Consider the following 12,865-nt stretch of genomic DNA (forward strand, 5'->3'; position numbering starts at 1 on the left):
GCCAAGACATGGAAGCAACCTAAGTATCCATCAACAAAGGAACTGATAAAGAAGACGTGGTACACACACACACACACACACACACACACACACAGGAATATTACTCAGCCATAAAAAATAATGAAATAATGCCATTTGAAGCAACATAGATGGATCCAGAGATTATCATACTAAGTGAAGTAAGTCAGAGAAAGAAAAATATATGATATCACACATGTAAAATCTAAAAAAATGACACAAATGAACTTATTTACAAAACAGAAAGACTCACAGACTTAGCAAACAAATTTATGGTTACCAAAGTGGAAAGGTGGGGAGAGGGATAAATTAGGAGGTTGGGATTAACATATACACACTACTCTATAACAGGGGGGCGGAGTCAAGATGGCAGTGTGGGAAGACGCAGAGTTCACATCTCCCCACAACTAGGGCACCTGTCAGACACTGGTGGGGGACCTTGACGCCCAAGGAGACAGGAGGAACGCCCAAGCAAACCGGTAGGACGTGGGGGGACTGAGGGGGGAGGAGAAGTGGAGGCCAGACAGGACCAGCACCCTGAGGGGTGGCTGAGAGTGGGAGAGGGGTTCCCGTGCCTGGAAGGACCCTTGGGGGCTCAGAGCAGCGGGGAGTGCGCCCACCATTTCCCCTGCCCAATCGGCTGGGGAAGTCTGCCTGGATCTCGGGCCAAGTCCTATGCCCTCAGAGGCCCCCTCTGGGCCGCATTGGTCCTAGGGGCAAGGAGGCAGGCCAGGGGAGAACAGGAGAAGCAGGAAGGAGAGGCCCTCCAGGACCAGAGGAGCGGGAGAGGAGCGGAAGGCATTGGCCCCACCCGCTCTGGCCCGGGAAGCCTGCTGAGCTCCCATGCCGGGTCCCCCACCCTCCAAAGCCCCCTCCAGGCCACGTGGGTCCTGGGGGCATAGAAAGTAAGCTGGGTGAGAACAGGAGGTCGGGGGGAGAATGCAGGTGGGAGAGGCCCTCCAGGACCAGAGGAGCAGGAGAAGAGTGGAAAGTGTGGACCCGCCCACTCAGGCCCAGGAAGCCTGCTGGGCTCCCAGGTGGGGTCCCCCACTCTCTGAGATGAGAGGCATGCCTTGGCCCCTTCTGTTCCGCTGAGCTTCAGCTCCACCCCCCTACACTGCCCAGGGCCTTTTCCAGCCCTGTAGGTCCTAACCATAGGCCCTGCCTACCACACAAACCCCGCCCCTGCTTAGGCCCCACCCTCTACAGCCAAGGCCTTTTCCACTTTTTTTTTCCTTCTCTTTTTTACTATTGTGGTTCTGTTTTACCTTCCGGTTGTTGTTTCATCTATATTTTTATTTTTATATTCTTTCTAACATATCTATTAGTTTCCTAGTCTAAATTTATTTTTTAAACTCTTTGTTATTGGTTTTTTCTTTTTTTTCCACCATGCACGGCTTGCGGGATCTTGGTTCATTAGCTGGGGGCTGGGCCGAAGCTCCTGCGGTGGGAGCTCTGAGTCTGAATCACTGTACTGACAGAGAATGTCAGACCCCAAGGAATATTCATCGAAGTCGCCCGGAGGTCATCATATCAGCACCAAGACCCAGCTCCACCCAACAGCCTACAAACTACAGTGTTGGAAGCTTCAGGCCAAACAAGCTGTAAGACAGGAACACAATCCCACCAATCAAAAAAAAAAAAACAAAAAGAGAGCAAAAAATTATGTCACAGATGAAGCAAGGTAAAAACCTACAAGATCAAATAAATGAAGAGGAAATACGCAATCTACCTGAAAAAGAAATCAGAGTAATGAAAGTAAAGATGATTTAAAATCTCAGAAATAAAATGGAGGCACGGACTGAGAAAATACAGGAAATGTTTAACAAAGATCTAGAAGAACTAAAGAACAAACAGAGATGAACAACACAATAACTGAAATGAAAACTACACTAAAAGGAATCTATAACAAGATCACAGTCATTATACACTCTACTGTTCGTTTACCTTGTATTTCTCATTTATTCTCAATTCTATGAAAACTTTACATATTTAATTATCACCACTGATTGTGATGTAGCTCTCTCTTCATTATGGCTGTTCGAAGTTCAATCTCCAGGTGATTCTTCAGGAAGGCCTCAGGCTTCCTCTGAATTATTAAATGCTAATCACAGTTAAAAAAAAAGGAATCAATAACAGAATAAAAGAGGCAGAAGAAAAAGTAAGTGAGCTGGAAGACAAAATGGTGGGAATAACTGCCAAGGAGCAGAATAAAGAAAAAAGAATGAAAATAACTGAAGACAATCTCAGACATCTCAGGGACAACACTAAACGCACCAACATTCGAATTACAGGGGTCCCAGAAGAAGAAGAGAAAAAGAAAGGGTCTGAGAAAATATCTGAAGAGATTTATAGTGGAAAACTTCCCTAATATGGGAAAGGAAATAGTCACCGAAGTCCAGGAAGCACAGAGAGTCCCATATAGGATAAACCCTAGGAGAAAGATACCAAGACACATTAATCAAACTAACAAAATGTAATTTAAAAAAATATTAAAAGCAGCAAGAGAAAAACAAAAAGTAACATACAAAGGAATCCCCATAAGGTTATCAGCTGATTTTTCAGCAGAAACTCTGCAGGCCAGAAGGAAGTGGTAGAATATACTTAAAGTGATGAAAGAAAAAACCTACAACCAAGATTACTCTACACAGCAAGATCAGATTAGATGGAGATCAAAAGCTTTTCAGACAAGCAAAAGTTAAAGGAATTCAGCACCACCAAACCAGCTTTACAGCAAATGCTAAAGAAACTTCTCTAGGCGGGAAACACGCGAGAAGAAAAAGACCCACAAAAACAAACCCAAAACAATTAAGAAAATGGTAATAGGAACATACATATTGATAATAACCTTAAATGTAAATGGACTAAATGCCCCAACCAGAAGACACACACTGGCTGAATACATATAAAAACAAGACCCATATATATGCTGTCTACAAGAGACCCACTTCCGACCTAGGGACACATACAGACTGAAAGTGAAGGGATGGAAAAAGATATCCCATGCAAATGGAAATCAAAAGAAAGCTGGAGTAGCAATAGTCATATCAGATAAAAGAGACAAAGGACACTACATAATGATCAAGGGATCAATCCAAGAAGAAGATAAAACAATTATAAATATTTATGCACCCAACATAGGAGCACCTCAATACATAAGGCAAATGTTAACAACCATGAAAGGGAAAATCAACAGTAACACAATAATAGTAGTGGATTTTAACACCCCCCTTATAAAAATAGACAGATCATCCAAACAGAAAATAAATAAGGAAACACAAGCTTTAAATGACACAATAGATGAGAAAGATTTAACATTCCACCCCAAAGTGGCAGAATACACTTTTTCTCAAGTGCACACGGAACATTCTCCAGGATAGATCACATCTTGGGTCACAAATCAAGCCTTGGAAAATTTAAGAAAATTGAAATTGTATCAAGCATCTTTTCTGACCACAATGCTATGAGACTGGAAATCAATTACCAGAAAAAAACTGTAAAAGCCACAAATACATGGAGGCTAAACAGTGTGCTACTATATAACCAAGAGATCACTGAAGAACTCAAAGAAAAAATTAAAAAATACACAGAAACAAATAACAATGAAAACACGACGACCAAAAACCTATGGGACGCAGCAAAAGCAGCTGTTAGAAGGAAGTTTATAGCAATTCAATCTCACCTCAACAAACAAGAAAAATCTCAAATAAATAATCTGACTCTACACTTAAAACAACTAGAGAAAGAAGAACAAAGAAAACCCCAAGTCAGTAGAAGGAAAAAAATCATAAAGATCAGAGCAGAAATTAATGAAACAGAAACACAGAAAACAATAGCAAAGATCAATAAAACTAAAAGCTGGTTCTTTGAGAAGATAAACAAAATTGATAAACCCTTACCCAGACCCATCAAGAAAAAAAGAGAGAGGATGCAATTCAATAAAATTAAAAATGAAAAAGGAGAAATCACAACTGACACCACAGAAATACAAAGGATTGTAAGAGACTACTACAAACAGCTATATGCCAATAAAATGGGCAACCACGAAGAAATGGACAAATTCTTGTAAAGGTACAATTTTTCAAGACTGAACCAGGAAGAATTAGAAAATATAAACAAACCTACCACAAGTCATGAAATTGAAACTGTAATTAAAAATCTTCCAACAAACAAAAGTCCAGGACAGATGGCTTCACAGACGATTTCTATCAAATATTTAGAGAAGAGCTAACACCAATCTTTCTCATACTCTTCCAAAAAATTGCAAGGAAAGAACACTCCCAAATTCATTCTACAAAGCCACCTTTACGCTGATACCAAAACCAGAAAAAGGTATCACAAAAAAAAGAAAATTATAGAGTAATATTACTGATGAACATAGATGCAAAAATCCTGAAGAAAATACTAGCAAACAGAATCCAACAAGATATTAAAAGGATCATACAGCATGATCAAATGGGATTTATCTCAGGGATGCAAGGATTCTACAACATACAGAAATCAATCAGTATGATACACCATATTAACAAATTAAGGAATAAAAACCATAGGATCATCTCAATAGATGCAGAAAAAGCTTGTCACAAAATTCAACACCCATTTATAATAAAAACTCTCCAGAAAATGGGCATAGAGCAAACCTACTTCAACATAATAAGGGCCATATATGACAAACCCACAGCAAACATCATACTCAATGTGAAAAACTGAAAGCATTTCCACTAAGATCAGGAACAAGACAAGGATGTCCACTCTCACCACTCTTATTCAACATAGTTTTGGAAGTCATGGCCATGGCAATCAGAGAAGAAGAAGAAATAAAAGGAATACAAATTGGAAAAGAAGGAGTAAAACTGTCACTGTTTGCAGATGACATGATACATACACAGAAAATCCTAAAGATGCCACCAGAAAATTACTAGAACTAATCAATGAATTTGGTAAGGGTACAAAATTAATGCACAGCAATCTCTGGCATTCTTATACCCTAACACTGAAAAATCAGAAAGAGAAATTAAGGAAACACTCCCATTTACCATTGCAACAAAAAGAATAAAATACCTAGGAATAAACCTACCTAAGGAGGGGAAAGACTTTTTCTTTGAAAACTGTAATACACTGATGAAAGAAACCAAAGATGACATAAACAGATGGAGAAATATACCATGTTCTTGGATTAGAAGAATCAATATTGTGAAAATGACTACACTACCAAAAGCAATCTACAGATTCAATGCAATCCCCATCAAACTACCAATGGCATTCTTCACAGAATTAGAACAAAAAATCTTACAATTCGTATGGAAACACAAAAGACCCTGAATAGCTAAAGCAATCTTGAGAAAGAAAAATGGAGCTGGAGGAATCAGGCTCCCTGACTTCAAACTATACTACAAAGCTATAGTAATCAAGAGAGTATGGTACTGGCACAAAAAGAGAAATATAGACCAATGGTAGAGGATAGAAGGCCCAGCAATAAACCCACTCACATATAGTCACCTAATTTATGACAAAGGAGGCAAAAATATACAATGGAGAAAAGACAGCCTCTTCAATAAGTGGTGCTGGGAAAACTGGACAGCTACATGTACAAGAATGAAACTAGAACACTACCTAACACCATACACAAAAATAAACTCAAAATGGATTAAAGACCTAAATGTTAAGACCAGATACTGTAAAACTCTTAGAGAAAAACATTTTTGTTTGTTTGTTTGTTTTGCGGTAGGTGGGCCTCTCACCGTTGTGGCCTCTCCCGCTGCGGAGCACAGGCTCCGGACGCGCAGGCTCAGCGGCCATGGCTCACGGGCCCAGCCGCTCCGCGGAATGTGGGATCTTCCCGGACTGGGACACGAACCCACGTCCCCTGCATCGGCAGGCGGACTCTCAACCACTGCGCCACCAGGGAAGCCCGGCTAAACACTTTTTGACATAAAGGACAGCAAGATCTTTTTTGACCCACCTCCTGCAGTAATAAAAATAAAAACAAAAATAAACAAATGAGGCCTAATTAAACTTAAAACCTTTTGCACAGCAAAGGAAACCATAAACAAGATGAAAGACAACCCTCAGAATGGGAGGAAATATCTGCAAGTGAAACAACAGACAGAGGATCAATCTCTAAAATATATAAACTGCTCATGGAGCTCAATATCAAAAAAACAAACAACCCAATTAAAAAAGGGATGGAAGACCTAAATAGACATTTCACCAAAGCAGACAAAGAGATGGCCAAGAGGCACATGAAAAGATGGTCAACATCACTAATTATTAGAGAAATGCAATTAAAACTACAATGAGGTATCACCTCACACTGGTCAGAAAGGCCATTATCAAAAAATCTAGACACAATAAATGCTGGAAAGGGTGTGGTGAAAAGGGAACCCTGCTGCACTGTTGGTGAGGATGTAAATTGATACAACTACTAGGGAGAACAGTACGGAGGTTCCTTAAAAAACTAAAAATTGAACTACCATATGACCCAGCTATCGCACTACTGGGTATATACCCTGAGAAAACCATAATTCAAAAAGAGACATGTACCACAATGTTTACTGCAGCACTATTTACATTAGCCAGGACATGGAAGCAACCTAAATGTCCATCAACAGGTGAATGGATAAAGAAGATGTGGCACATATATACAATGGAATATTACTCAGCCATAAAAAGAAACGAAATTGAGTTACTTGTAGTGAGGTGGATAGACCTAGAGTCTGTCATACAGAGTGAAGTAACTCAGAAAGAGAAAAACAAATACCATATGCTAACGCATATATATGGAATCTAAAAAAAAAAATGGTATTGATGAACCTAACGGCAGGGCAGGAATAAACATAGACGCAGAGAATGGAGTTGAGGACATGGGGAGGGGAGAGGGAAGCTAGGGTGAAATGAGAGCAGCATCAACATATATACACTACCAGATGTGAAACAGATAGCTACTGGGAAGCAGCCGCATAGCACAGGGAGATCAGCTCGCTGCTATGTGATGACCTAGAGGGGTGGGATAGGGAGGGTGGGAGGGAGGCTCAAGAGGGAGGGGATATGGGGATATATGTATGCATATGGCTGATAAACTTTGTTGTACAACAGAAACACAGTATTGTGAAGCAATTATACTCCATAAAGATGTATTTTAAAAAAGTAAACAAAATAAAATCAAGTGGGTAATCAGGGACTTCCCTGGTGGTCCAGTGGGTAAGACTCCGCGCTCCCAATGCAGGTGGCCTGGGTTCGATCCCTGGTTGGGGAACTAGATCCCACATGCATGCTGCAACTAAGAAGTCTGCATGCCGCAACTAAAGATCCTGTGTGCTGCAACGAAGATCCTGCATGCCGCAACTAAGACCAGGCGCAACCAAAATAAATAAATAAATTTTTTTTTAGAAAAGATAATCAACAAGGATCTACTGTATAGCACAGTGTACTCTAATAACCTATATGGGAATAGAATCTGAAAAAGAATAGATATATGTATGTTTAACTAAATCACTTTGCTGTACACCTGAAACACAACACTGTAAGTCAAATATACTCCAATATAAAATAAAAATTAGAAAAAAAGGTAGGTATGGCTATATTTAAATCAGACAAGGGGTATGACCAGAGGTAAAGAGGGACATCCCAAAATGATAGAACAGTAAATCCATCTGGAAGATAGAAAAATCGTTAAGTGTGCATGCACTCAATAAATGTACATGAACTCAATACAGCTTCAAATTACATCAAGCAAAAACTGACAGAACTAAAGTGAAGAATGGACAAATTCACATTCATATTATCCATAAACCAAGTATCGTATCAGAATGAAGACATTTTCAGAAAAGCAAAGTTTAAAAAAATGTATTTCTCACATACCCTTTCTCAAGAAGCTGCTGAAGAATCTACTTCAATAAAATAGTAATTCAAAAAAGACAAAGACAGGGGAAAAGGCAAACAAAAGATCAATAGAAAAGGTGAAGGAAATCCCTAGGAGGAGTTTGAAGGACATTGCAGAATGGTAGTGATTCTCCATTAATACTAAATTGTTTGTCATACAGATTGGAATAGTGTGATTCAAAAGCAGGTATTTTGAGGGCCATCATAAGATGTGATGCCTAGTGACATCGTATCACCTTGTTAACCTGAGGGCAGAATACCCTAGTGATCCTGGCCCAGCTTCTTATCTGTTGGGGTTGGTTTAACTTTGGTTTGGCTTGTCTTGAACAAGCCTGATGACATCTCTCTCTCCCCTCCACACCAGGCTGACTTGGATCACATGAGGACACTCATTTCATCTCACAGAAGTACTCTGCTTTGATCTATTCCTGAGAGTTGGCAGTTGACTAGTGAGCTAAGAAGCAGAGAACACTGAGCAGCCCACTCACTCTAATTATATTCTTGTCAGACATTCAATACCTGATTCACACTCTGACCCTGCCAGATGGTCCAACCATGTGAGCCCTATGTTTTCCTATGTTTTTCATGACCTTGCCAATGACTTCTCCAAATGAGATTTTTGTAAACTCTCAGAAAAACTGAAGCCAGACTATGACTCAGAGACTCTATTCAGTTCATCTCCCAGGAGCCTTTATTCAATAGTAGCAGAATTTCTACACACAATTAGATTTCTGCTTGCTTGATAAGTTTTGCCACATTGCTCCCCAGTAAGTCTGTACCATTTTTTACTACCACAAACAATGCATGAGTGGTTTCACCACTCTATAACTAACACTGGCTAATATATCTTGAAAAAACAATGATAAAAATCTTAAGTCTTGCTAAAGAAAACATGGGTACATAAAAGGACATCTTTTAGACTGTATACATCTAGAAAAAGAAAAAAAACTCCACCAAACAAAAAATTATACAATATAAATCGCAGTTATAGTTTTTCAAGACTGAATTTTGTATTGATTAGGGATATATACATACATGGTAAAATCTCTGAGGAAAGCAAGGGAATAAATAACAAAAATGTCAAGATAGTGGCTACCTACTAGCAGGATTCAATCAGAGAATGTATCATAAAGAACAGATAGGGACTTCCCTGGTGACGCAGTGGTTAAGATTCCATGCTCCCAATATGCAGGGGGCCCGGGTTCGATCCCTGGTCAGGGAACTAAATCCCACATGCATGCCACAACTAAGAGTTTGCATGCCGCAACTAAGGAGTTGGCGAGCCACAACTAAGGAGCCTACCTGCTACAACTATGCAGCTCGCAAGTAAGACCCAGCACAACCAAATAAATAGATAATTTTTTTTTTTTTTTTTTTTTTTTTGCTGTACGTGGGCCTCTCACTGTTGTGGCCTCTCCCGTTGCGGAGCACAGGCTCCAGACACACAGGCCCAGCGGCCATGGCTCACGGGCCCAGCCGCTCCGCGGCACGTGGGATCCTCCGGGACCGGGGCACGAACCTGTGTCCCCTGCATCGGCAGGCGGACTCTCAACCACTGCACCACCAGGGAAGCCCCAATAAATAAATATTTTTAAAAAAGAACAGATAATGTTCTATTTCTTAATGTGAGTGCCCATTTATTCTTTAATGTACACATATTTTTATACATGTTATAACATGTATAAAGAGTATTATAATGCTTTATACACTCATCTGTACACATATTACATTACACAATAAAAAAAATCAGAAAAAAATGAGGAAACTCTATACTCTGATATGGAAAGACTTCAAAAATATGTTATTGAGTGATAAAAACACACATAATCAAGAGAATGAAAAGACAAAGACATCTTTGTAACACACATACCTGATAAAGGATTGATATCCAAAATATATAAAGAACTCTCAAAACTCAACAATATGAAAACAAACAACCTGATTTAAAAATGGGCCAAAGTGCAGCCAGTATGGAAAACAGTATGGAGGTCCCTCAGAAAACTAAAAATAGAATTACCTATGATCCAGCAATCCCACTCCTGGGCATATATCACCAGACAAAACTATAATTCAAAAAGATACATGCACCCCTATGTTCATAGCAGCACTATTCACAATAGCCAAGACATGGAAGCAATCTAACTGTCCACTGACAGAGGAATGGATAAAGATATGGTACATATATACAATGGAATACTATTCAGCCATAAAAAAGAATGAAAAATGCCATTTGCAGCAACATGGATGGACCTAGAGATTATCATACTAAATGAAATAACTCAGAGAAAGACAAGTATCATATGATATCACTTATATGTGGAATCTAAGATATGACACAAATGAACCTTTCTGTGAAACAGAAACAGAATCACGGGTTGGGGGAGAGATGGAGTGGGAGGTTGGGGTTAGCAGATGTAAGCTATTATATAAACAACAAGATCCTACTGTATAGCATAGGAAACTATATTCAATATCCTATGTTAAACCTTAATGGAAAAGAATATTTTAAAAAAACAATGCATATATAACTGAATAACTTTGCTGTACAGCAGAAATTAACACAGTATTGTAAATCAACTATACTTCAATAAAACAAATTTTTAAAAAGGGCCAAAGACCTTAACAGACACCTCACTAAAGAAGATATACAGGTGGCAAATAAACACACATAAAGATACTCAACATCATGTCATATCATCAGAGAATTATAAATTACAACAACAATAAAACACTGTTAAATGCCTATTAAAGTGGCCAAAGTTCGGGACTTCCCTGGTGGTCCAGTGGGTAAGACTCCATGCTCACAATGCAGGGGGCCCAGGTTTGATCCCCAGTTGGGGAACTAGATCCCGCACGCATGCCGCAACTAAGACCTGGTGCAGCCTAAATAAATAAATAATAAATAAATGAATATAAAATCATTTTTTTAAAAAAAGTGGGGCTTCCCTGGTGGCGCAGTGGTTGAGAATCTGCCTGCTAATGCAGGGAACACGGGTTTGAACCCCGGTCTGGGAGGATCCCACATGCCACGGAGGAACTGGGCCCGTGAGCCACAACTACTGAGCCTGCGCGTCTGGAGCCTGTGCTCCGCAACAAGAGAGGCCGCAATAATGAGAGGCCCGCGCACCGCGATTAAGAGTGGCCCCCGCTTGCCACAACTAGAGAAAGCCCTCGCACAGAAACGAAGACCCAACACAGCCAAAAATAAATAAATAAATAAAAAGCCAAGCATTTGAAGCCCTTTAAAAAAAAAAAAAAAGTGGCCAAAGCTCACAACACTGACAACACCAAATGCTGACGAGGATGTGGAGCAACAGGAACTCTCACTCACTGCTGGTGGGAATGCAAATGTTACCGCTACTCTGGAAGACAGTCTGGCAGTTTCTCACAAAAGTACACATATTCTTGCTGTACACACTGGCAATTGTGTTCCTTAGCATTTACCCAAATGATTAACTTATATCCACACAAAACACTGCACAGAGATGTTTATAGCAGCTTAATTCATAATTGTCAAAACCTGGCAACAACCAAGATGTCCTTCAATTGCTGAATGGGTAAATAAATGGTAGTACATCCAGACAATGGAATATTATTCAGTGATAAAAAGAAATGAACTATCAAGCCATGAAAACACATGGAGGAACTTTAAATGTGTATTACTAAGTGAAAGAAACCAATCTGAAAAGGCTACATACTGACTGATTCCAACTGTATGATGTTCTAGAAAAGGCAAAACTAGGGGGACAGTAAAAGAAAAAAAAAAATCAGTGGTTTCCAGGTGCTCAAGGAAAGTGGGGGAGTAGATGGAGCACAGGGGATTTTGTGGGCAGTGAAACTATTCTGTAAGATATGATAATGGTGGATACACGTCATTATGTATTTGTCAAAATGCACAGAATGCATGACACCAAAAGCAAATCCTAATGTAAACTATGGACTTTACTTAAAGTATCAATATTGGTTCATCAACTGTAACAGGTATACCACATTAATGCAAGATGTTAGTAACAGGGGAAACTGTGCAGAGGGAGAAAAGGAGTATATGGGAACTCTGTACTTTTCACTTAAATTTTCCGTAAGCCCAAAACTGCTCTAAAAAATTAAGTCTGTTCATTAAAAGTAAAACAAAACACATATAAACAGAACAGTATGATTAATATGCTATCTTATAATAACCTGTACTTATACTTGTGTAAATATGTACAAATACATTCTGCAATGCCATTCAAGAAAGTAATGACAATGGAACTCATGGAAATTAGGGGGAGAATTTAAATACACATCCGGATATTTAGTGAGTTCTCTAGCATCATGCTAATCTGACCAGAAAAATAAAATACACACTATAGTACCCTGAAGAATGCTATATGAAATAACCAGAGACAAAATAATAAGCTGTTTAATTATTTTTTCTGGAGATACTGTTCAAAACACCATCTATATGAAGGTCCATAAAATTTATTCAGACCTAATACTAGAGAACCAAGGAAATGGTATTCATAATCAATGCAAGACACTTAATTAACTTGATTTACTTTTTGGCTGCTGGTATTGATTATTCTTACTATGTTTTCCTGAGTTTTACTCATTTATACCTTTCTATTTCATTTTCTAGGTCCTTATAAACTTCCTCAAATGCACAGAAAAATAAAATTGGGAATAAACAAACAACTCACCTGGGATTTGTTCATTTTCTACAGCTTTTGGGTAAAGGCAGAGAACTATGAAGGCAGAACTGAAATAGAGGAAAAAGAAAGGTATTGTTATTAAAGATCTGACCTGCCTCAGAACTTCTAGAATGACTTGTATGGAAATCCTTACACATCACCTGAGAAAATACTACCTCCTGAGCTAGTCCTTTTGCCTGTTCAGAAGGGGCAAAAAGGATCATGCTGGCAGCACTCACTTTCAATCAAACATGAAATATCTGAAAAGGTAAGACAAAGACAACCCACTATCAACT

The 12,865-nt window shown here is 39.2% G+C and overlaps 1 protein-coding gene across 1 annotated transcript in view; it reads right to left on the reverse strand.

The window, feature by feature from the left end:
- Positions 1–12,865, reverse strand: part of ZFP1 (ZFP1 zinc finger protein) — a 38,118-nt gene that overhangs the window by 18,765 nt on the left and 6,488 nt on the right. Inside the window, exon 2 of the mRNA XM_082862546.1 lies at positions 12,579–12,637. Coding sequence (XP_082718672.1) covers positions 12,579–12,593 — 15 coding nt within the window. The 5' untranslated portion in view covers positions 12,594–12,637. The remainder of the gene's footprint in view (positions 1–12,578; positions 12,638–12,865) is intronic.

Source organism: Leucopleurus acutus, assembly GCF_964270905.1.
Source record: "Leucopleurus acutus genome assembly, chromosome: 20".
Taxonomy (NCBI): Eukaryota; Metazoa; Chordata; class Mammalia; order Artiodactyla; family Delphinidae; genus Leucopleurus; species Leucopleurus acutus.